At 40.5% G+C, this 26053-nt stretch overlaps 1 protein-coding gene across 4 annotated transcripts in view; it reads right to left on the reverse strand.

Moving 5' to 3' along the window:
* CRAMP1 (cramped chromatin regulator homolog 1) overlaps positions 1–26053 on the reverse strand; it is a 318902-nt gene that overhangs the window by 120336 nt on the left and 172513 nt on the right. For all 4 annotated transcript variants that reach the window (XM_033963157.1, XM_033963155.1, XM_033963154.1 and 1 more), the window contains exons 15-17: positions 7290–7394; positions 5052–5224; positions 1086–1169 (exon numbers count right to left, since the gene is read on the reverse strand). In XM_033963157.1, coding sequence (XP_033819048.1) covers positions 1086–1169; positions 5052–5224; positions 7290–7394 — 362 coding nt within the window. The remainder of the gene's footprint in view (positions 1–1085; positions 1170–5051; positions 5225–7289; positions 7395–26053) is intronic.

Genomic DNA, 26053 nt, shown 5'->3' on the forward strand with positions numbered 1-26053 from the left:
AGATGAGTGCCAAGTTTACTCCCTTCGATAAGTATTTAAACTTATCTAGTGGCCATGGACAATCCTCACTACCAACCTTCAAACACAACAGGGGAGAGTACTATTTGTGAGAGAAAAACTATGTTGGGCGATGAAGCTTTCACACTCAAGCATGTATTCCCTTGAGATGATGTCACTTCTAACATATTAATTTTCACCATATTCACCCAGATCCATTTGATTTTAACACTAGGCAATATTCATTTTAGCTTGTCTATTGCAGGGCACCTGGACAAGATTGCTAACAAAATGTAAAACGATGCACAGTCTGAACAGAACCTCAACTGAATTTTGCTGAATGATTAGTGGAAAGACAGGGCAGGTTTAAACAGGATCTGCTACAAAAGTGTCAGCCAGCTAAACTGAGTGATAAGGTTCACAACTTAGGAATCACTACAAGAATGCCTTGGTAACTGTGTCCGATATTGTACCCTATGTGCATCTGTGCATGCATTCCTACATCTGAGCCAGATCATTACCAAATCTTTAGTGGGATCCAAAATTCACATTCACAAGACTGGAAATGGTCACACTAAGGTTGATGCTATCCTCAATTCCTATGGTATGAACATATAGGGGTCATTTTTTTTCCCCAAGATAAGGAACATTTTAGACTGTAGTGATAAGAAACTCCATGACTCCAGGGAAGGAACTACCAAAAAAATGCAGGCCAGCATAGGTTGAAGTCTTTTACATTATGTCTGTCATTATTAGTTACATCTTTCCCTATTAAGAACCTTTTTTCTCATTGCTTCTCTCCTCTATTGATCTTCATGTCCCCACTTCACATTTACAACAGAATCCGAAGGTGGTCATGATCATTACCTTAGTTATAAGCTTGCTGAAACATACAGCTACATAATACAGAATAGTGCCACTGAAACTGAAGCTCAATGTAACTCACTGCTGCATAAACATGATGAATCCATCTGAGAAAGGTAAAAATTTGATATGTAGAGTTAACTTCCCATCTGTAAGGAGCTGGCAAGCAGTACAAAAAGAAAGAAAAGAAAAGAGAACACTCTAATGCTTTGGGCACATTTTACCTGTAAGTCTTCAGATGATGTCCTCTCTTGCTTGGTTGGTGTGGATAACGCGATGAATGGAACTTGGCATCTGTTATTGGGAGTCTACAAGTTCAACAGAAAAACTATGTAAATGATCAGCACTGTGATAACTGGGGGGAGGGGAAAGATGCCTAATATAACTTGATTTAGTTATGGACGTGCCTCATCCTTTTTTTTTTGTTTTTGGCTACAAACTCTGAAAGCTAAGATAACATAAAACAATCAGCAGTGCTTCCATTGTTGGGTCAACTATCAGTACCACTCAGCAAAAGACCAATTTTAAATCCTACTTTTATCTCCTTGCCCCCTCACCAAACCACCAATGCAGTCAATTCTGCCTCAGGAACAAGCTTTCCTTTGTCTGCACAAAAGGATCTAGGACAATTCAATGCGGCTGTTTCATCGTGGGCAGTTCAGTGTGCCCACTTTAGCATGGCCGTTTCATCACTGGCGAGTGCCTACTTTGCTGAAGTTGCTGTTCCCCTGGACAAATATTGTGGTGAAAAAGCGGGGAATATCACTGGTGCTTAAGAGCAAATTGGACAAGTGAAAGGAGGCTTCCGGGGCAGGCCCCATTGCCCCCCAACCCACTGGTGCTTCAGGCCCAATTCCTTCAAAGTTGAAAGGGGGGGCAATGCCTCCCTCACCTCCCCCCCCAATGCTTCAATAAAGTTATCTGAAGGCTCCTGCTGTGGCTGAAGTTCTCCTCTCGCCCGCCCCCCATCCCCTCCCAACTAGTGCTTCAATAAAGTTATCTGAGACAGCATGGGAACAGCATATGTCAGACTCCTCGCAAGCTGCCCATTTATGTAAGCTGGGTGGGGGTCAACTTAGCGTGATGAAACAGCCCCGCTCAAAGGGCCACAGTGAAATGGCTGTGATTAAACCTCCCACACTGAACCAGCTATGATGAAACAGTTGCGAAGAACTGACAACACTGAATCGTCCCATTCTGGCACACAACACTTTTCTGATATGTTTTATTTTAATCAGATTTAAATGGTTTCCTCACTTGAAATCAAGAGCTGGGATCTAGCACAATAAACCTTCATTTGCAGCTACTCAGAGATTTTTCCCAAATTTTTTCCCCTTTTTCCCAACATAGCTGCTCCAGTCATTCTAGTGGCAGAATGTGATTTGGGAGGGAGCAGTCACCAGGACTTCTCTCAGAACCCTGTTGCTAGGTGTCACTCTTAAGTAGTGTCTATGATCCCTCCTCACTTCTATAGCACCCCAGCCTTAGCAAATCCAAGGAGTGAAAATCCTAATCTGGTGGTCAAACCAGAGATCTTCTGCATAACAATGCATAGTGCTTACCATTTGAGCCATGGGACCCTCTAGTTTTCCTCATCATTGACATCTTTTATCCCTTTTATTGGGGTTGTAAAAGAAGAAGTTGTCTAGTGGTCAAAGCACTGAACTATGTTTTAGGAAAACATTTGAGACACTGGTTCTAAACACAACTCCCCCCTAACCTATAGCTGGTGTTCTCAAAGGACAAGCAGGCATTGTATTCTCACATGGGTGATGTCATCTCCATGGTACGGACACTACAAAGTGCACTGTCACTTAAAATTTTTCTAAGGGCGACTAAGAAATATCTTTTTCATAGGAATGTTAACTTTTACAAACATGTCAATCGCTGGGGCAAACTATTGGTTCATATTGCACATACTTGCCAGGGATCTCGCTATATCTCGGGGCTCAAAGATTCCCACAGGATCTTGCGTCATCAAACTCAGGAGCTTGTTGACATTTTTCAATGATTTTTTAGTGGCATGTATGCCCTCCCTGATACTTCGTCTGAAGGGCCGTTCCTATCGGATTACCTGGAGGATTCCCATCTTCCAACACTTACCTCAGACCAGCTAGCAGTGTTAAATGGCCCTCTGATAGCAAAGGAGCTGCAGAAAGGAATTCAATCTATGCGCACTGCAACAGCTCCATGCCTGGAAGGGTTTTCCCCAGAATTTTATAAGATGCTCCTCCCTCAATTGTGTGCCCTGCTTTTTTCTTATTTTGAACAGGTTACCGTATTTTTTGCTCCATAAAATGCACTTTTTCCACCCCCCAAAAAGGGGGTGGAAATAAGGGTGCGTCTTATGGAGCGAATACCCCCCCCACACACACACCCCATTACCTTATTTAGTTCCTCTGACGGTCCAGCAGTCCTGCCCTTCCCTCCGGCTGACTCCTGAACTAATTGCAGCAGCGTCAGAGCAGGTAAAAGGCAAGCGCAAGCTTTACACACTCCTGTCTTGTTCCGCATCGCAGCATGAATGGCTGCCTCAGTTTCTCAGTTCCTCCAGCAGTCCTGCCCTTCTCTCTGGCGACTCCCGAACTAACTGCAGCAGTGTCAAAGCAGGTAAAAGGCAGGTGCGAGCTTGTCGCACTCCTGCCCTGTCCCGCATCGCTGCGTGTATGGCTGCTTCAGTTCTCGTGAGAACTGAGGGAGCCATTCACGCAGTGACGCATATGTCGACACTTTGCTCATGACTCTAATGTCGTCTTATAAAGCATCTGCCACATAATTCACTTGTACCTGTTCTACACCACTCAGGATTTTGTAGACTCCCTCATCCATCTCTTTTCCAAGTTGAGAAGCCCTAAGCTCTTTAGTCTTTCCTCACATGAGAGGCATTCCATTCCCTTTATCATCCAGGTTGCTCTTTGCTGCTCACTATTATTGCACTATTTTCCTGATTGGCTCAGTCACTGACAGGTAAGTTGACAAATTAAATAACAAAAAGAAAAGCAAAAGGAAACCACTTCGAGCGACACCCCCCTCCTGCCCTTAAAAAATGTCCCTGGTGGTCCAGTGGACCTCAAACCCCCCAAACCTAGTCCTGTTGGAACCCCTCCCCAAGAGGGAGTTAGGCAGGCGGGCCCAGACACGACCTCTCTCCCAAGGCAAGCTAAAACCATTAGAGCATTGGGTGGCATACTAACACTGGCACTAATCATCTTTAGCACTGGCTTTAGGTTTTGAGTATTGGCATGCCAGTCTACAAACCTCCCTTTCCTAGGTTATAGGGTTATAAACTTTATTTCTTATGGTGGAAATATGATTTTAAGGGACATACTTTCTACTTATTCAAGTTGTGATGCTATTTTGTAACTTTTCAACAAAAATTCTGGAACCACAGTGCAATATTTGATATAAATCATCATAGTACATAAAGATAAGCACTTGTAAGGAGCAGAAATCCAGTGGAAATTTAAAAGGACGGGCAATTGTTATTTGTATTGAGAAATCAATTATACAATTGTTGTACCATATTTTCCCATATATAGGCTGCGGCCTATACATGGGTTTTACAAACCCGTGTATGGGGCACGACCTAGTTATATGGGGTGGCTTATATAAAAATTTCTAATCATCCCCCCACCCCAGTACCTTTTTTGAAGCCCCCTGGACGGCGGAGGCGAATCTCTAGCGGTGCAGGGCAGCCGCGATCTCTTCGGCATCCGGCCTGTCCCTGCACCGCCCGCTGAATGGCCAACATCAGCTCTCAGCAAGCGGTGCGGGGGCAAGCTGGATGCCAAAGAGATCATGGCTGCCCTGCACTGCTGGAGATTCGCCATCTGCCGTCCAGGGGGCTTCAAAAAATGTACCGAGAGGGGGAGATTTTAAAAGGCAGAGGAGGTACCGGAAGATAAGCCCCAGCTAATACCATGGGGTGGCTTACCTTCTAGTTTTTAAACATAGGCCTCCCTTTTCTGCAGCCTATACATGGGTGCGACCTATGTAGAGGGGCGGCCTATATGCAGAGAAATACGGTAAAGAGTACTTTCAAAGTATAATTTTACCAACCCTGATAGTATCCTGTTAAGTGCATTTTGAGAGTTTTCAAACTAAAAACACGTGTTTGGAGAACTTAAGTGAAGAGCAACTGAGTAATTTAAGTGGTTGCTTTAAATCTTCATAATGTAAAAATTATCTACCTCTGCTGCAGTTATGGAGCTAGAACTTTCAACTGCAGAATCTTGTTCTGTTGCCACTGAAGAAACAGTGTCTGGAGATAATGGAGCAATACCCGGTATGCTTTCAGCTTCCAAGAGTGGCAGGGGACTCTCTGGTATGATGCCTGCACTTTCAGCTGCCAAATCAATTGCACCTTAAATAGAGAGTTTAAAAACAAAACCTTAACAAGAGAGAATTTTTTAGTTGTTTTCCTTACCTGGCCCACTCACTACTGCTCGAGAGAAACAACACATCAGGATTAAAACTAGTGGCCCTCTATAGTAAACGCTTCTCTTCCTGTTCTATCCATAGAGACAGAGAAATATTTTTTGGCTGCCCTACAAAGGGATCATTAAACACCCACCATTTGATATTCAGAGCCATTTAATCTAGGCAGAGGTACCTGCTACCTGGATGTGCTGTTGGCCAGGGCAATCCTTTGATTTTCAGCAGTACTTTTGATAGTGTTACTGAAAATCATTATCCCATCCCAACACCACCTAAATAGTGCTGGGGCAGTACAGTGCAGAGCATAGCAAAATTTATCTGGGTAGCAGTAATATAACTATCTTGCTGTCTTAACTTATCTGGCTAGTTATCCAGGTAGCAATTTGAATATTGGAAAACTGTGGTCTGCCTATTTTACCCAGAAAGTAGCTGGCACTGAATATCCAGGAATATCTTCAAATGATTACCATAGAGGGGCTGATGCTCAAAGGTTCACAGCAGAGTGAATTTCTACTGCAAACCCTATGCAGGAAAATTGCTGTGGCATGCTTGGAGTAATGAGCATGCAAATGGTGTGTTAAAATTGTAGCTGTAATTTGCTGTTCAGAACTTTATGCTGACTGGCTCAGGTACTGTAAAAAAGCTTGCAACGACAACCCATAACCCAACACCTCTTCCCAGCCCTCCTTGCTCTTGCAAACATATTCCTGGTTGTCTTATGGAAACCACCCCCCTTCTCCGAGCATCAGACTGACCTCCCATCTTCCCTCCAAAAAATGTAAAATAGGCCCTTGTGGTCCAGTGACCCCCCCCCCCCTCAATATCCGCAACTTTCAAAATAACCTGTGTTCCAGTAGGAACCCCCTGGCCAGGTCTGACCCCCCCCAAGTCCCAAGGTATTCCTGATGGCCTAGCAAAGAGAACCCCCAAACCTCTCGTAAGTAAGGTCACCCAGGGAATCCTAAGAGGCACAGCACTGGGCAGAACACCACCATTTTCAAAATGGCAGCCTGGAGAAGCAGAAGCGAGTAGTAGGCATTGCTCCTGTTTCCTACATATGAGAGATACAAGATATTTGGGGGTGAGTCTCCCCTAGGCCACGAAGATTACCTTGTGGGATCTGGGCTGGGTCTGGCTGGGGAAGGAGGGAAGATCCCACTGGGCCATCAGACTAATTTGAAATTTTGAGACCTGGAGTGGGAAAGTCTAGGCCAAGCTTCAGATCCCACTGGAGTACCAGGCTGTTTTGAGACTTAGGGGGGTGCCTGTGGGGCTACTGGACCACCAGGACTTATTTTAAGTTTGGTAAGGAAGGGTAGAATATACCACCAGGCTTTTTCTTTCAGGGAGTGGGGGGGGAGCTGGGTCAGGTTGGAGAGTGAAAAGGGATGCCCCTAGACACTTCTCCTCTCAACTAACCCTTCTAATGTCACCTTGGACCCAACAGCATGTTTTCTGCACTAAACTTTGGAAACTACTTTTTCTTATAATTAGTTTAGTGTAACTAATGACTACATTTAAACGTGGTCTATGCTAATGGTTTCAACACTTGTGCTGAAACCATTAGAGCATTCAGTGCACATGTGTACTAACTCCATTTTAACACTGGTGTTAGTTTTGAGCACAGGTCCCAGAGTTTGACATGAATGTGACCAAAATTTACCTGATGCTAGAAATGCAAAGCAAGGAAATGTCTAAAAGAAAAATAATTAATTTCACTCTAATATACTAGACCAAAATATATGAATAATGCTTTCCCACTAAAGTCTGTTATCTGATTACAGAGACCTGTGATAAAAAAATTCTCATCTGATAACAATAAACCTGGAGCATAAATAATTGTTTTATGTTTCATTTCCCCCTATTCTTTCATTCCTTATCTACCATAATCAAATTTACTAAAATCAGATTGAACAGGGAGGGCTGGGTACTATCACAGGCTTTACCTTCACGAGACAAGGGACCCTTCCCCTCACAGCACATGTATTTACCTGACAAATGATTACTTGCAGGTGTTGGAACCACCTTGGGGACGATGGGACGAGACACGGTTGCTTTAGTGAGTGAGGACTGGATGGGGCGAAAGGAACCTTTTCCTAAAGGGAAGATAAATTATACAAAATATTCCTCTTTGTGTAAACAACAACTCATATACATTTTCAAAAAAATTGAAAGCATATTAAACAAGTATATATGTACATAGGTACCTTCCATGGGATAATTTTCAAAGGAAAATTATGTACCATAATTTCTGGGTTATAAGTTGCAGTTTTTTTACATATAAACTTGCAGGTGCAACTTATGCAAAGAAGTGACTTATAGGTGAACTTTACATATCACCAATAATCAATTGCCTATGCTGATGGTTTGATTTTCTCTGATGCATGTGGTAAACTGATCCAGGAAAAAGGATATTTGACACCATTTTATAAAAATCCTTCAAAGTTCTCATCCTTAGTCTCACTGTGAAAGAGGTCAGAAATTTTGAAGGTTATTGATAGTTCATTTGCATTAGCATCTTCATCATCTTTGTTAAGAACATAAAAATTCTAAAAAAAACCCAACCTATAGGAACCACTATTTATAGTAATGGGCACTCTAATTTCAATATTTCATATATTACTAATGCCACCTTCATTCAAAATTTAATTTTATTATATTTAAATTTAAATTCATGACCAAATAGCTAATTTCTATGATAAATGTAAATAAATCGTAAAGTGCTCAGTACCACCGCCAATGCAGATCAGACCACGATAGTTTTGGAACCATCATTGCGCTTTACTTTTCCTTTTCTTCCATAAGCATTATGTGCAATGACTTAAACTTTGTTCAAAAACCGCTGTTATTAAAGTTACTGGTATGGTTCTTATGTGAATCATATCAAAAGCATGTACTTATCTTCTTGTTGTTGTTACAGTCCTATCCAGCATTTTGCTATCATGTGTCATAAACCGTATTGGATTAATCCGTGTAAAGTGCTTTGAGTGATAACATAAGAAATGCCTCTGCTGGGTCAGACCCGAGGTCCATCGTGCCCAGCAGTCCGCTCACGCGGCGGCCCAACAGGTCCAGGACCTGTGCAGTAATCTTCTATCTATACCCCTCTATCCCCATTTCCAGTAGGAATTTGTCCAATCCTTTCTTGAACCCCAGTACCGTACTCTGCCTTATAACGTCCTCTGGAAGCGCATTCCAGGTGTCCACCACACATTGGGTAAAGAAGAACTTCCTAGCATTTGTTTTGAATCTGTCCCCTTTCAACTTTTCCGAATGCCCTCTTGTTCTCTTATTTTTCGAAAGTTCAAAGAATCTGTCCCTCTCTACTCTCTCTATGCCCTTCATGATCTTGTAAGTCTCTATCATATCCCCTCTAAGTCTCCTCTTCTCCAGGGAAAAGAGACCCAGCTTCTCCAATCTCTCAGAATATGACAGGTTTTCCATACCTATTATCAGACGTGTTGCTCTCCTTTGAACCCTCTCGACTAACGCCATATCCTTCTTAAGATACGGCGACCAATATTGGACGCAGTACTCCAAATGCGGGCGCACCATCGCCCGATACAACTTCTTTCGTTCTGGCTGTAATACCCTTTTTGATTATACCAAGCATTCTATTCGCTCTCTTAGCGGCCGCTGCACACTGTGCCGACGGCTTCATTGTCATGTCCACCATTACCCCCAAGTCCCTTTCCTGGGTACTCTTATTCAATAACATCCCTCCCATTGTATAGTTGTACCTCGAGTTTCTGCTCCCCACATGTAATACTTTACATTTTTCAATGTTGAACTTCATCTGCCATTTCGCCGCCCATTCTTCTAATTTGTTCAAGTCCCTTTGCAACTTTTCGCAGTCCTCTGTAGTCCGAGCTCCATTAAATAGTTTGGTGTCGTCCGCAAATTTTATTATCTCGCACTTCGTTCCTGTTTCTAGATCATTTATGAAGATATTAAATATCAGCGGCCCGAGCACCGAGCCCTGCGGGACATCACTCGTGACCCTCCTCCAGTCGGAGTAGTGACCCTTCACTCCTACCCTATATTTTCTACCCTCCAACCAGTTTCTGATCCATCTATGTACGTCTCCTTCCACCCCATGGTTTTTCAGTTTCCGGAGTAGACGTTCATGGGGCACCTTGTCAAAGGCTTTTTGGAAATCTAGATATATGATGTCTATGGGGTCTCCTTTGGCCATCCGTTTGTTGATCCCTTCGAAGAAGTGCAATAAGTTCGTTAGGCACGATCTTCCCTTGCAGAAACCATGCTGGCTGGTTATCAGAAGTTCATGTTTTTCAAAATGTTGATCGATGTTTTCTTTTATCAGTGCTTCTGCCATTTTCCCCGGAACCGAAGTCAGGCTCACCGGCCTGTAGTTTCCCGGGTCACCTCTTGATCCCTTTTTAAAGATGGGCGTAACGTTGGCTATCTTCCAATCTTCCGGGATCTCGCCTGTTTTCAGGGATAAGTTGCAAATTTGCTGCAGTAGTTCTGCTATCTCCTCCTTTAATTCCTTCAGAACCCTTGGATGTATGCCATCCGGACCCGGGGATTTGTCAGTTTTTAGTTTTTCTATCTGCCTACGAACGTCCTCAAGGCTCACTTCTATGGATGTTAATTTTTCTGCCTGACTTCCGTTGAAGAATTGCTCAGGTTCCGGTATGTTGGATGTGTTTTCGTTTGTAAATACAGACGAGAAGAACATGTTAAGCCTTTCTGCCACTACCTTCTCCTCCTTCACCACTCCCTTCCTGTCTCCGTCGTCCAGCGGTCCCACTTCTCTCTAGCCGGCTGCTTCCCTTTAACATATCTGAAGAATGGTTTGAAATTTCTTGCTTCCCTGGCTAGCCTCTCTTCATACTCTCTTTTGGCTTTCCAAACCTCACGGTGACATTCTTTTTGATGCTTCTTGTGCTCTTTCCAGTTCCCCTCAGTTTTGTCCTTTTTCCATTTCTTGAATGATTTTTTCTTATTGCCTATCGCTTCCTTCACTGTTTTGGTTATCCACGCCGGGTCTTTTGTTCGATTCTTTTTACACCCCTTCCTGAATCTGGGGATATACAGATTTTGCGCCTCGCTCACCATGTCCCTGAAGAAGGACCAGGCATGATTTACCGTTAGCCATGTTTTGGAAGTGTTCCTAAGTTTCTTCCTTACCAATTCCCTCATTGCTTCGTAGTTTCCTTTCCTGAAGTTAAAAGTTGTCGCAATGGATCTCTTGCCTTTTGACACTCCTACCTCAACCTTGAACTTGATCATATTATGATCGCTGTTTCCCAACGGTCCCACTACTTCTACTTCCTTTGCAGGTCCCCTTAACCCATTTAGGATTAGATCCAGAGTGGCATTTCCTCTCGTCGGTTCTCTAACAAGCTGTTCCATGAAACAATCCTGTGTAGCTTCCAGGAATTTTGTCTCCCTAGCGCATTTCGAGCTTCCAAGCCTCCAGTCTATCCCAGGGTAGTTGAAGTCTCCCATAATAACCGTGTTGCCGCTTTTGCATTCACGCTTCATCTCGGCTTCCATTTCCTCATCGATATCTCTGGTTTGCCCCGGTGGGCGATAAAATAGGCCCATCTTTATTTCAGGCCCTTTCCTTCCCGGTATTTTAACCCATAGAGATTCCAGCTTGCTGGCCGTCTCTGCTGTGTCCATTTGTGTGGATTGTATGCCTTCTTTTATGTATAGGGCTATTCCACCTCCTTTTTGTCCTGTTCTGTCCTGGCGATAGAGCTTGTATCCCGGTAGTGCTGTATCCCATTTGCTTTCCTCATTCCACAATGTTTCAGAGATTCCAATGATGTCGATGTCTTCTGCGTTGGCCAAGGCTTCTAGTTCCCCCATTTTGTTTCTTAGGCTCCTTGCATTAGCATATATACACTTTAAATCCTGGTATTTTGCTGTCCTCCTTTCTTTTCCCTGTGCTTCGGTCCATATTTTCTTCTCTTTTGCTGCAGACATTGTAACCACTTCTTCTGGGTTAGTCGACTCCTGCAGTTTGTCCCTTGTTCCTTCCCAGCCATTTTCCCCCTCGGTATCTTCACAGGATACCGTCTTCCGAATCGTCGACCCTTTGTCAACTGTCGGCTTTCCCCTTCTTCTTAGTTTAAAGCCTGTTCTATTCCTCTCTTGACGTTGTTTGCTAGGAGTCTAGTTCCTACTGCGCTCAGGTGCAGTCCATCTTTCCTGTAGAGCTTGCTCTTGCCCCAGAACGCCGTCCAGTTCCTCACGAAGTGGAATCCTTCTTCCTCACACCATCTCCTCATCCACGTATTTATTGATTGTAGTTCCTCCTGCCTTTTCACATCTGCCCTCGGTACTGGTAGGATCTCTGAGAACACCATCTTCTGGGCCCTCATCTTCAGCTTCCTTCCCAGAATCTTGAATTGTTCTAACAGCGTGCTTCTTTTGTAGTCTCTCCTGTTGACATCGTTTGTCCCGATGTGGATCACTACAGCGGTCTCTTCTGTCTCCGCCCCTTCCAGGATCATTCCAATTTTGTCCACGATGTCCTTGGTTCTTGCTCCCGGAAGGCAGGTCACCAGTCGGTCCTCTCTCCCTCCTGCTATGTGGCTGTCCACATGCCTAAGGATCGAGTCTCCCACTAGGATCGCTGACTTTCCTCTCTTCAATTTTCGCTTCGGTCTCAGGTCAATGTCCTCAATGTACTTCACTCTTTCTTCTTTTGGGCCTCGACTAGCCAAAATCTCCCCCTCTTGCGGTAGTCCTCTGTGGGTGTCATCCTTGAGGTAATCTTCTTCTTGCTCTCCCTTGCATGTTGGTATCCGTGTAGCTTCTTTTTTCATCTGAAGTTCGTTCTCTTCCACCTTCGTCCTGTATGCCTCTTCAATGAATCTCTCGAGTTCCCTGACTTCCTCCTCAATGTGTCTCTCAGTGGTGTGAAATCCTTCTAGCTCCTGAATCTTGTCCTCTAGTCGCTTGACCTCCTTCTTCAAGCTTTTCAGTTCCTGACACCGACTGCATACATATGACTGTCTCCCCGAGGGGAGATAGTCGTACATATGACAGTCTGTGCAGAACACTGGAAAGCTCATCTTCTGGCTTCCTTCTGCTTCCATTGTTGTTCCTTCTTTAAGATATCAGTTGAGATTACTTGTGACTTGTGCCCGCTTTGTGTCCTTTCTCTCTCCCTATCTGCTGTTGGTGTCCTCCCTGACTCTCTCTTTGTGCTGGTGCCCTCTCTTTCTTTCACTAACTGTCTCTGGTGTCCTCTCGCTCACTGCCTGTTGGTGGTGTCCTCTCTGTCTCTTCTCTCTCTGTGTTGGTGCTCTGTGCTGGTGTCTCTCTCTCTCTCTCTCTACCTGCTGCTGGGGTCCTCTCTCTCTCTACCAGCCGCTGGTGTCCTCTCTCTCACTCTCTCCCTCTGCCTGCTTGTTATACTTGTGTGAACGGCTTGGCCCTTTGTGTCTGTCTCTTTCTTACCTTCTGTGCTTTCCTTCTGTACTTGTCGCTTCTTTACCCTTCTGTCTTACTCCGTTGCCTTGTCCCTTCTCAAAGGCCCTTCGCAAAGGCGCTCTCGCTAAGGCGAGCGCCTTTGCCGCTTGCCTTCGCCGCGCGCCGAATGGCTGCGCGCCGTTGGCTCCGCCCCCCTTTCAAGAGGGAGTCCGACGCTGCCTCTGACGCGGTGGGGGTGGGCGGAGCGTACTCTCACCGCTTCCCCGAGTCCTGTGCTTCTTCCTGCCTCCTTCCCCTGTGCAGAACTCTGTGTCTCCGACTCTCCCTCTCTCAGTCAGGCTACCAGAGCACGCTGCCTTCTTCTCCTTTGCTCTGGCAACCCGATTCAGCGCTCACCACGTTGGCTCTGCCCCCTTTCAAGGGGGAGTCCGACGCTGCCTCTGACGCAGTGGGGGTGGGCGGAGCATACTCTCGCCGCTTCCCCAAGTCCTGTGCTTCTTCCTGCCTCCTTCCCCTGTGCAGAACTCTGTGTCTCCGACTCTCCCTCTCTCAATCAGGCTACCAGAGCACGCTGCCTTCTTCTCCTTTGCTCTGGCAACCCGATTCAGCGCTCGCTGTGTTGGCTCCGCCCCCTTTCAAGGGGGAGTCCGACGCTGCCTCTGACGCGGTGGGGGTGGGCGGAGCGTACTCTCGCCGCTTCCCCGAGTCCTGTGCTTCTTCCTGCCTCCTTCCCCTGTGCAGAACTCTGTGTCTCCGACTCTCCCTCTCTCAGTCAGGCTACCAGAGCATGCTGCCTTCTTCTCCTTTGATAAAATGCTGTCCAGTGTCACATTAAAATAACATAGTCATGCATGCAATCAAATATGATATTCAACTGCCCTCCGACCCAAGCTGGGTTTCATACTCGTCTTCAGGGAGAACAACGCCTAAGAGAAATTATCATAACATAACTTTATTCTTCTATACCGCCATAACAAAACGATTTCTAGGCGGTTTACACAGAAGAGGGCTGGACAATCAGCGAAATACAAATGGTTAAAAATACAACAAGTTTCTTAAATATACTCAATATAGAGTTTTACTAACAATAGTACCCACATTTAGGAAATGAATCTGTCAAACAGCGCTGACTTAATTTCTTTTCGAAATGCACCATAAGACAACATAGCTTGACCAATGCATTTACCCAACCAGGACTGCTGTTTACCTGCTTGAAATGCGAGAGTCTTATCCAAAAAAGTCTTGTATCTGCAACCAGTAATTTTTGGATAAGCGAATAAATGTAAACTCCTAGTTTTCCTCGTTGGACTGAACAATACGAAATGAGATAAAAGATAAGTTGGGGACAATCCCCAGATCAACTTAAAACAGATACAAGAAAATTTGAATAGTACTCGTACCTCTACCAGCAGCCAATGCAACAAATGATAGTAAGGACTAATGTGGTCATTTTTCTTCAATCCAAATATCAGACAGCCGTATTCTGCACTATTCTCAATACTTTTTTAGGAGCTCCTAAATAGACAATATTGCAATAATCCAGTATAGATAAAACTAATGCCTGCATCAGTAATCTAAAGGATAAAAGTATTTTTTTATGGTGTTTAATTTCCATAGTGGGATTGATGGACCTTCGGTTTGTCCCAGTATAGCAATTCTTATGTTCATTTTATATTTAAATTTAAATTCATGACCAAATAGCTAATTTCTATGATAAATGCAAATAAAAAATTGCACTGAGAATTGGAATCCCTGGGAAGGTTTCAGTCAAACGATAATTTCTTCTAGGCATTGTTTTCCCTGAAGATGAGTATGGTGGAACCAGCAGAAACACAATAAAAAGCCTTTTTTTTTTTTTAACAAAGAAAATACACGATCAATCAACAAACGCACAGCAACTCCCGAACAAAATAAAGAAGCCGCGGTGCTAGAAAGGCACTTAGAAGAACACAGAGAAGAGAGACAGGGCTTTCTGGCTCTGCGGAAAACTAAGAACTGAAGACCACGAGGAGGGGATGCGCCCTCTAGTGGAGCAGGAAGGCACACACATGCATGATGCAGCATCAGCAAACTTGAAATCTTCAATCAAGTTTGCTTGAAAAGCTGTCCGCATCGGGGCTCCATGGTTGACGTCACCCACATGTAGAGAATATGCTGCCTGCTTGTCCTGGGATAAAGCCATTTTTCTTATTTACTAATATTCAAATGTAATATGTATATTCTCTACTCATGATATTGATAATTGAATATTAAAATTATTTCTTACTACTATTAATAAGTGCTCAGTCTCTAATCTCCTGCACATGAGCCACAGTGTGATCATTCCGGGACCATCATCGCACTTATTGGCCCCTTGTTAGTAAGTAAGAAAAATGGTTTTCTTGACTAATTGAAATAAAAAAAGCTGGTAATCAATTTGAATTAGTAATATAATACGTACTGGCAATATAAATTATATACTCCCAATTATTTATAGTGTTATTTTAATGTGACACTGGACAGCACTTTATCATGCATAGCACTTTACACTGATTAATCCAATGCGGTTTATGACACACGCTAGCAAAACGCTGGATAGGACCTGTAATAACAACAACAACAACAAGATAAGGCAGTGTCCAACCCAGGTCCCAAGTACCTAGCTAGATCCCAAGTAGTAAACAGATTTTATGCTGCTTATCCTAGGAATAAGCAGTGGATTTCCCTAAGCCAGGGGTGCCCAAATGGTTGATCGCGATCGACCTGTAGAAAGATAGCAAAGGCAATGTGAGTCGATCGCGTTGCCTTTGCAATCTTTTTCTCCCTGCTGCTTCCCCCCAAGCCAGGCCTGGCGCGTTACAAGATCTGGATTCACAAGACTTCACCTCCGATATCAATTCTGATGTTAGAAAGGAAGTTCTGGGCCAGCCAATCACTGCCTGGCTGGCCTGGAACTTCCTCCCCGACGTTAGAATTGACGTCAGAGGTGAAGTCTTGTGGGCCCGGCACTTGTACGCACCAGGCCTGGCGTGGGGAAGCAGCAGGGAGAAATCGGCATGGTGGCTGGGGGGGGTAGGGAAAGAATCGGGGAAGTGGAAAAATCGGCACAATGGCTTTGGGGGGGCAGGGGGAGAGAGAAAGAAATACAGGCAGGCAGGAGGAGAGAGAAAGAAAGGCAGAAATAAAGAGGGGGGCAGGGGGAGAGAGAAAGAAAGGCAGAAAAAGAAATATTGGTTTTACAGAAGAAAGAAGTGCAACCAGAGACTTGTGAAATCACCAGACACCAAAGGTAGGAAAAATGATTTTATTTTAAATTTAGTGATCAGAATGTGTCCGTTTTGAGAATTTATATCTGCTGTCTATATTTTGCACTATGGCCCCCTTTTACTAAACCGCAATAGCGTTTTTTAGCGCAGGGAGCCTATGAGCATCGAGAACAGCGCAGCTTCCTGCGCTAAAAACCGCTATTGCAGTTTAGTAAAAGGGGAGGGGGTATATTTGTCTATTTTTGTATAGTTGTTACTGAGGTGACATTGCATATTTTAAAGTCATCTGCCTTGACCTCTGAAAAAACACCCGAATACAACTGATAATTAACATTTTCTCTGCGTACAGTGTGCTTTGTGTTTTTTTAAATTTTATTGTTGGTAGATCATTTTGACTTGGTCATTTTAAAAGTAGCTCGCAAGCCCAAAAAGTGTGGGCACCCCTGCCCTAAGCTATTGCAATATTGGCCAATGGACTTTTTTTAAAGAAAATTATCCAAACATTTTTATAAACTCTACTAAGCCAACTGATTTCACCACATTCTTTGGCAACAAATTCCAGAGTTTAATTACATGTTGTGGGAAGAAATATTTTTTCTGGTCTGTTTTATATCTACTATTTAGTAGTTTCATCACATGCCCCCTAGTCCTAGCATTTTGGAGAGTGAACAAGCGATTCATATCTACCCTTTCCACTCCACTCAGCATTTTATAAACATCTATCATATCACTCCCTAAACTGACTTCTCCAAGCTGATGAGTTCTAGCCACTTTAGCCTTTCCTCATAGGGAAGTCGTCCCATCCGTTTTATAATTTTTGTTGCCCTTCTCTGTACCTATACTAATTCTGCTATATCTTTTTTTGAGATATGGCAACCAGAACTATACATAGTATTTGAAGTGTGGCCGTACCATGGAGCGATACAAAGGCATTATAACATTTCCATTTTTGTTTTCCTTTTCTTTCCTGATAATTTGTAACATTGCTTTCCTAGCTGCCGCCACACATTGAGCTGAGGGTTTCAATGTATCCTCAACGAATACACCTAGATCCTTTTCCTGGGAAGGACTCCTAATGTGGAAACCTGCATCACGTAGCTATAGTTTGGGTTCCTCTTTCCCATATGCATTACTTCGCATTTGCTCACATTAAACGTCATCTGCTATTTTGATGCCCAGTCTCCCAGTGTCCTCTTACAATTTTTCACAATCATCTTGCGATTTAACTACTTTGAACAGCAAATTTAATTCTCACTAGTTATATGCTAGTAAACATAAAATCCCAACAGAGATTTAAAAAGGAAAGACTGAACAGAATTGTTTTAAGATCCTTGTAAAAACAAAAAGTTAGTGAAATATTTTTTGTGGGGGTTTTTTTGTGTGTGTTTGTGTATGGTTTTTTAATGTTTTTTTTTAAGACTTCTTATGTATTGAAAAAGAGGAGCTTAGTAAGGTTAGAGCATTACTAAGGTGCATTAGTAAAAGTGGGACCTGAGCCCATGAAATCATATTTCTAGAAGGAAAGCAGAGGAACTTTCAAAACTACTGTCCCCTGTGAATGGCACATTAGAAACTGGGGAATCAAAAAATATAATAATTTTACCCCAGCGAAATAAGGAACGGAGAACAAGCCATGATAGATGTGGCCCCGAGTAGTAAATAAGTTCCACATGTAAACATGTGTACCCAGAAGGTGAACAGGAAAAACAACTTTTTAATAAGGTACAGGGAAGTTCGGAAGGGGGGTAGTGTAGGTGGGTGGTGGGTGTCTGGTTGCAGGAAGGAGTAGGCATCCCTCCTGCCATTTTTTGGAGTTCAGAGGGGGGACAAAAGTGGTTTGGGGGTGCCTAGTGCGGGGCATGGCGCGGGGGATTTCTGGGTGGCAGGAGCGAGTGGGCATCCCTCCTGCCTATTTTTAGGGAAGGGGAAGAGATTGGTTTGAGGGAGTCAGTGGCGAGGGGAAAGGGGGTCAGAGCGGGAGTGGGCTTTTTTTCTTAATGGGGTAGATTGTGCGTGTGCCATTTAAAAAAAAAAAAAGCTGCTACTCCTGTCACTGCTGTTAAGGCTCTGCGCATGTGTCAATCACTCACTGAGTGATTGATTGGTCGCGTTTGCATGCAAATGATTTGCACCTCTGTGGAAATCATTTGCATGCAAACTTGATAGCGCATCGATCACTGCTCAAGAATTGGCCAACAGCGATCCAATTGGTACCTTTAGTGCATCTAGCCCTCTGTCCTTCCTCACTTCTGTTCTTATACATGGCTATCCATTATGAAAAATTCCTCATCTGAAAGAAGACATGATAAAAAAAAAAAAGTTTGGGCTAGCTCAAGGAATATTTGGCTATTTACTCCGAGGCATTAGATTTTACACATACCCAAAGTCAATTTCCATCCCTAGATTTCAGTGTCAACCAATCTGGACTTTATTTTACAAAATTCTGTAGCATAGACAGTGGAATGCTTTTTTTTTTTTTTTGGGGGGGGAGGTGATGGGCATAAACTCCACCCCAGACCCCACCCCCATAAAGCACAGTTACTTGCCATAACAGGTGTTATCCTGGGACAGCAGGTACATATTCTCACATGTGGGGTGATGTCATCCATGGAGACCCGGTATGGACAGTGAAAAGTGTAGTATCACTTTAAGCTTTAGCAAGCTTTTAGACTGTCCACACTGTGCATGTGCAAGTGCCTTCCCGCCCGACACCAGCTTGCGAGGTCATCAGTTCTATGCCCAAGTGAAGAAGCCAACTAGGGGAGGTGGGTGGGTTGTGAGAATATCTGCTTGCTGTCCCAGGATAACACCTGAGCTTAGACAGGCAGGTAGCATATTCTCACATATGGGACTTCCTAGCTTCAATAAAACAGATGGAGGGAAAGTTGGGTTCCAAGAAACTCAGAAAGAATTGAGTTACTTCACAAAAAACTAGACCTAATGTCTGATACGAGAGCGTGGAGGCAAGGGAAGAAACCTAATGGAAAAAAAGAATAGAGGAACTCCATGCCCTACTAGAAGTAAACAGGAACAGGAGCAACAGGAAATACAGTAGGGAAGTACTGATGGACCAATTCCAGATGCTAGGACAGAAACTGAAGACCAGAACGCAGAGGGTAGCGTTCTCAGAGATCCTGCCGGTACCCAGGGCTAATTAGAAGAGGCAAACGGAGCTTGCAAGCAGTCAATGTGTGGATGCGACGCTGGTGTGAGGAAGAAGGATTCCACTTCGTGCGCAATTAGACGACGTCCTGGGGGAAGCGCAAGCTATTCAGAAAGGATGGACTCCACCTCAGTGGAGATGGAATGAAGCTACTTGCAAGCAATATCAAGAGAGAAATTGAGAAGTTTTTAAACTAGGAAGAAGGGGAAAGTCGACAGTCGACCGAAAGTCAATGGTTCGGGAACCGGTATACCCAGAGGATACCATGCAAGAAGTTAGCAGGGAAGACTCAGCGGATCATGGACATGATAGAAATCCAGAGGGATCGAAAGGGACGCAAGAGGGAAGAAAGTGCAAGAAAATAACATGCCGCAAACTCAAGTGTTTATACATGAACGCAAGGAGTCTAAAGAACAAGATGGGTGAATTAGAAACTATGGCACAAAAAGAGAACCTTGACATCATCGGCATCATGGAAACATGGTGGAATGAGGAAAACGTCTAGGACACTGTGCTACCGGGATACAAGCTATACTGCAGAGACAGAGTGGGTCAAAAAGGTTGGGGCATTGCCCTGTAAGTCAAAGAGGGAATAGAGTCTGCCAGAAAGAACAAGCCGGAAATAAAGAATAAGTTAGAATCTCTATGGGTCAAAATTCCGGGAACAAATGGAATGGAAATGAAGATCGGCATCTACTACCGACGCCCAGGGAAGTCCGAAATAACGACCGAGATTAAACACAACTGCAAGGGAGGAAATGCAGATATTATGGGTGACTTCAATTATCCAGGCACCTCCGGCTGCAGTAGGTAAACCAAGTTCCTGGATGCAGTGTTGATTGCTTCTTGGAACAATTTGTCAAGGAAAACACGAGAAGAAATGCAATTTTGGACTTAATTATAAATGGATTACAAGGACCGGCGCAAGATGTAGAAGTAGAAGGGACGCTGGGAACCAGTGATCACAATATGATCTGCTTCAACCTGGACACGGGGGCGAAACAACAATCCAGAACAACGGCCTCGGCGCTGAACTTCTGAAAAGGGAATTACAAAGGCATGAGACTCATGGTGGTGAAGAAGATTTTTTTTTATTTTTTATTTTTTAAATTTTTATTTATAAAATTTTCATTCTTACAATAAATGAATAGCATAATATTTAGTTTATGATAATTATAGTTGTATGTACAATATCATATCATATATATTGAATCCCTTTCCCCTGTTATTTGTTTTTTCATTTTTCCTCATATTAATTTCTATATTTCCCTCCCTAACCCTATGTTATTATTATCAATGTGTTATGATATCTGATCTTTAGAATATTTTGTCAATGGATCCCATATTTTCTTAAAATTTTTTATATTTCCTTGTTGTAATGCCAATATTTTCTCCATTTTGTATATGTGACACACCGAGTTCCACCAGAATGTATAATTTAGCTTGGTATAATCCTTCCAATTTTGTGTGATTTGCTGCATGGCAACTCCTGTCAATATTAAAAGCAATTTGTTATTGTTTGCTGATATTGGACTTTGTGTTCTCATTGCAGTACCAAATAATATGGTATCATATGAGAGACCAATATGATTTTCTAGTAATATGTTAATTTGGGGCCAAATTAAATTCCAAAAGGCTTTTATGCAAGGACAAAAAAAAATTAAATGATCTAATGTCCCTACTTCTATTTTACAATGCCAGCATCTATTAGATCTAGTATTATCTATTTTTTGCAAGCGCGTCGGGGTCCATAACACTCTATGTAATAAAAATATCCATGTTTGACTCATAGATGCTGACTTTGTTAATCTTAATCTCCAGGACCAGAATCTTGGCCATTGAGATGCAGAAATTGTCTGTCCAATCTCAATGCTCCAAATATCCCTAAGTCCAGTTTTCTTTTTTTTATTTAGAAATCCATATATTAATTTATACCATTTTGCAGCTTGGTGTCCCTAGAAATCCGCCTGGAAACATAAAACTTGCAAACTATATTGGGTATTAAGATCTTTCCATTCAGGGAACCCTATCTGAATGGCTTGCTTCAATTGCATCCATTTAAAATATTGTGTTTTATTTAGTCCAAATTTATTTTGCAATTGTGAAAAACTAAGCAAGGAACCTTCTGATATGACATCATTCAATGTTCTTATTCCTGCATTTATCCATTGTTTCCAGACGATTTTAAATCCGCCAATTCTGATCCTGGAGTTTACCCATATTGATTGATTTAGAGATTTAGCTATTGGTTCTGGTGATAGGTTACTTATGTATCTCAATGTTTTCCAAGTATCTAAAAAGATTCTGTTATCTTTATATCTCCTAGGCATTGTTATGGTAATAAGATGTTCTGGATATAAAGGGAACAGGAGCTGCCATTCTAAATACAGCCAATCTGGTACATTTTCCATGAGATCTGGGAGGATCCAATACATACCCTGACTTAAAATATAGGCTTGATGATACCTATAAAAATTTGGAAAATTTACCCCCCCTTCCACAATTGGTCTTTGTAATGATACTAAAGCGATTCTTGGTCTTTTCCCAAACCAAACAAATTTTGTAAGAATATTGTTAAGTTTTTTATAAAATGACCCCTGAAAAAATATTGGTATCATACTCATTTGATAACAAACCACAGGCAATACCATCATTTTAATTGTTTGAATTCTTCCCCACCAAGAAAGATGTAATGGATTCCATTGCTCACACATTTCTGTTATTTTTTTCAATAAAAGTTTTTCATTCTCTTTGACTGTGTCTTCTATTGTATTTTTGATCATAATTCCTAAGTATTTTATTCCATCTTCTTTCCAAATAAATGAATATGGGTCAAATAGTCCTTTCGTACAATGAACATTAATTGGGAGGACTTCAGATTTGCTCCAATTAATTTTATATCCAGAAAAAGTGCCGAATTTCTCTAATAAATTAAGTATACATGGAATAGTAGTATCCGGTTCTCTTAAATATAATAAAATATCATCTGCATATGCAGAAAGTTTAAATTCCCAGTTGGCAAACGTGATTCCCTTTATCTCCTTAGTCTTATTTATTGTAATTAATAAAGGTTCTAGGACAATATCAAAAAGTAATGGAGACAAAGGGCATCCTTGTCTAACTCCCCTATGCAAATTAAATCTAGTTGATAAATTATTATTAATATATAATCTTGCACCAGGAGAGCTATACAATGTCTGGATCATTTTAATAAAACCGGAGCCTGTACCAAACCATTGTAAAGCTTGATATATAAAATTCCATTCCACTCTATCAAAAGCTTTTTCTGCATCTAAAGATATTAGAAAAGCTGGATCATTTATATTTTTTGCTAAATTTAATGAGTGGAATGCTAGTCTAGTATTATTTGATGAATGTCTTTTAGCAATAAATCCTGTTTGATGTACATCTATAATGAAAGGAAGAGCTTTTGCCAATCTAAGTGCTAATACTTTAGCCATTAACTTATTATCCACATTTAATAACGAAATAGGCCTGTAATTTGAAACCAGAGTAGGATCTTTGTTTGGTTTTGGTAAGACTATAATTATCGATTCTGCCATAGTACCTGAAATATTTTCATTCTTTATTTGATATTGATATAAATTTAACAGATGTGGTAAAATGATATTTTGAAATGATTTATAAAATTCAACAGTATACCCATCTCCACCTGGAGCGGATCCAACTCTAAGAAACTTCAATGCTGTTTCTATTTCTTTTAAAGATATAGGATCTTCTAAACTTCCTTTTATATGATCCGGAATATTAGGTCCAAGAAAGGAATTTAAGAATGTTAATCCTTCTTGTTCTTTATTTTTATAAGAATTAGAAGTGTATAATTCTTTATAAAAATCAAGAAATTGTGTTATAATATCTTTTGTGCTGGTATGTGTGTTACCTTGTATATCTTTTATTGCAATAATCTTAGATTTTCTTTTCTTTGCTTTAAGAAAATTTGCTAATAATTTTCCCGCTTTATTTGAATTGCCATAATATTGTACTTGTTTATTGAAAATGTCTTTTCTCACATATTGAGAAGAAATCTCATTATATTTAACTTTTACTTTTAACAACTCTTGTAATGTATTGTTTTCCCATTTTTTAATTAATTTATTTTCTAATAATTTAATTTGTTTTTCCATATCTTCATATTGTTTTTTAAGTTGTTTTTTAATAAAAGCTGAATAAGAAATAATATTTCCTCTCATTGTTGCTTTAAAAGCATCCCATAAAATTTCTATATTAATGTCATCTGAAGAATTAAGTTGAAAGAATTCTTGCATTTTTACTTTAAGATCTTCTAAGAATTTCGAATCTGCTAATAAATCATTATTAAATCTCCATATTGAATTAAATTGATCAATATTATAATTCTTAAGGTTAATCCACACACCAGCATGATCTGAAATTATAATTGGATCTATAACTGCTTTTGATACACGCTGCGCTATATTATTAGTTACAAATATATAATCAATTCTTGAAAAAGATTTATGGACCTGAGAACAAAAAGAATATTCTCGATCATTAAAATGAAGGATACGCCATATATCTATTAAATTACAAGATTGTATTAAATTATCTAGTCCTAAAGATTTTATGATTTTACTTGGTTTCTTGTCCACAATTGGATCCATTACAGCATTGAAATCTCCAGCTACTACTAAGTTAGAAGTAGCCAGTGGTAGTAATATCTGTTGAATTTGATTAAAAAACTCCATTTGGTTCGAATTAGGAGCATAAAGATTAAATAAATCCAGGGTTGTATTTCCCAGATCCATTTTAATATGTATCCATCTTCCTGAAGAGTCAGAATTTATTAATTTAAAATCAGCTTTGCATTTCTTATTTATTATTATCGCTACCCCTGCTTTCTTCCCTATTGCCGGTGAATAAAAACATTTTGATATCCATCCTTCTGTTAACTTCCTAGATTCAGTGTCCGAAAGGTGTGTCTCTTGTAGGAAATAAATATCTGCGTTTTGCTTATGGAGAAAACCTAATAATTTTTTTCTTTTTATAGGATGATTTAAGCCATTGACATTAATTGAAAAAATTTTAATATCCATTTACTTTTGTAATTAAAATTTGACATGAAATCATATGATTATTATTTTCAGATATCCACACATTGTAATAATATATTTTCCCCATTCTCTTTCTTCCCCTCTTCCCTCCCTCCCCTCCCTTCCCCCCCAATATTATCTGTGTATGCTTGGCAACACGCATCTTAGGTCAGGTATCAAAACACTCCACAAAAGTCCATTTCCTGTTAAGATTCAGATATAAGTCACAAATATATCATATATTACTAAATAACATTAACAATCCATATAATATTTAAACATTTTGCCTTTTTTTTTTTTTTTTTCCCAATGTTAAATTTAATCTTTTCAAATATTATTTTCTGTATCATTTTCATATTTTATAACTATTAGTATATCTTATTAATTCAAATAATATGAAAAATATTGTAAATTTTTTTTTTTAATAAAATTCATATATATCACCTTTATATTTTCTAATTCTATTTCTTTATAATATTTTTAAGTAATATATAAGTTTATGAATATATTCTAGATCCTTATATTTCTTTTAAACTTATATATTATATAATGAGATGTTTCATTTCTTTGGAAAATAAACAATGTTTCACATATGTGTGCTACTTGTACTATGTGATTTTTTTTTTTTTTTTCCCGTTCCAGAGCTTCCTTCATTATACAGAGTCATACCTCATTTATATAACATACTTCCTAGTTTCATTTTTAAGATATATCAAAGTTAAAGATGTGTCATTCCATTATCTTTATTCATCCAAGTAAATATTATTTTTTCTTCCTTTCTTCTTCTTCGTATTTTTTATATCCAGAGTATTATTCATTTCTTTTCAATAGTTTGTTAGTTCCGAATAAGTTCCGGTTCCAGCGACGATCTAATTTTAGTTTATTTTGTGATCTTTCATCCGATGTAATCCTTTATCCTTTATTGTCAAGTCTAGTAGTTTATTTATTCATATTTGTTCATAGTTCATCCGGTTTTAAGAGTTATTCTTTACATGTATTTCCTTTTGCAAGGACTTCTGGGATTTGTAGTTCCATTGAATCCGAGAAAGGATTTTTAATAGGTTTATTCTTCCTGTATTGTCTTCTGAGAAGTGGGTTATATATACATACATCTTCATTCATTCTTACATACATTCCATAGGAAGAAAGCTCTGGACCATGATTCAATCACATAATAGTATTTAGGATCTGCTCATTACAGCATCTGTTATTATTAATATCAATAGTTAATTTATTTATTAACTTTCTAAAACCAATTAAGGGCTTATATCTCGTTTTTATATTCAAGTTCTTATTTATTATCTAATAAATATTATATTCTTCCTTGTTTAAAAACTATATTACTTTTATCTAAGATCTTGTATACTTATATGTTAATTTATCATTTGAAGAATCATTCCATTCTAGAATGTATAATCTATCCATATTTCTAGTAAAAAGATCGTTGAAGGAATTTTTTGAACAGAGTCAAAAACATTCTATACCGTTTTTCATCTGCTAAATACTTATTATATTCAATCAATAATTTCAAAAAATACAAGGTGATATTAGCTCTTCTTAATACATATCATTTCCCCTACCTGTTTATATTATAAGACATTCAAACTTGACATTCAAATTATTTAAATTATAATAAAATAAAGAAAATTAAGATGACATTGGCATTTCCTGGTTTAGTATATATTTTTGTAGCTCTTCAGCATTATCAAAGGTTAAAGTTTTGTTTGCTATGGTTACTTTCATATTTGCTGGGTATACAAGACCAAATTTTGCTCCCAGTTCACATAGTTGTGGTCTCAAATCCAGCAGTTTCTTTCTTTTAATTGCTGTGCTTTTTGCAAAATCCGGGACAAAGTGAATACGGG

This window comes from Geotrypetes seraphini, chromosome 11 (assembly GCF_902459505.1).
Source record: "Geotrypetes seraphini chromosome 11, aGeoSer1.1, whole genome shotgun sequence".
Classification (NCBI taxonomy): domain Eukaryota; kingdom Metazoa; phylum Chordata; class Amphibia; order Gymnophiona; family Dermophiidae; genus Geotrypetes; species Geotrypetes seraphini.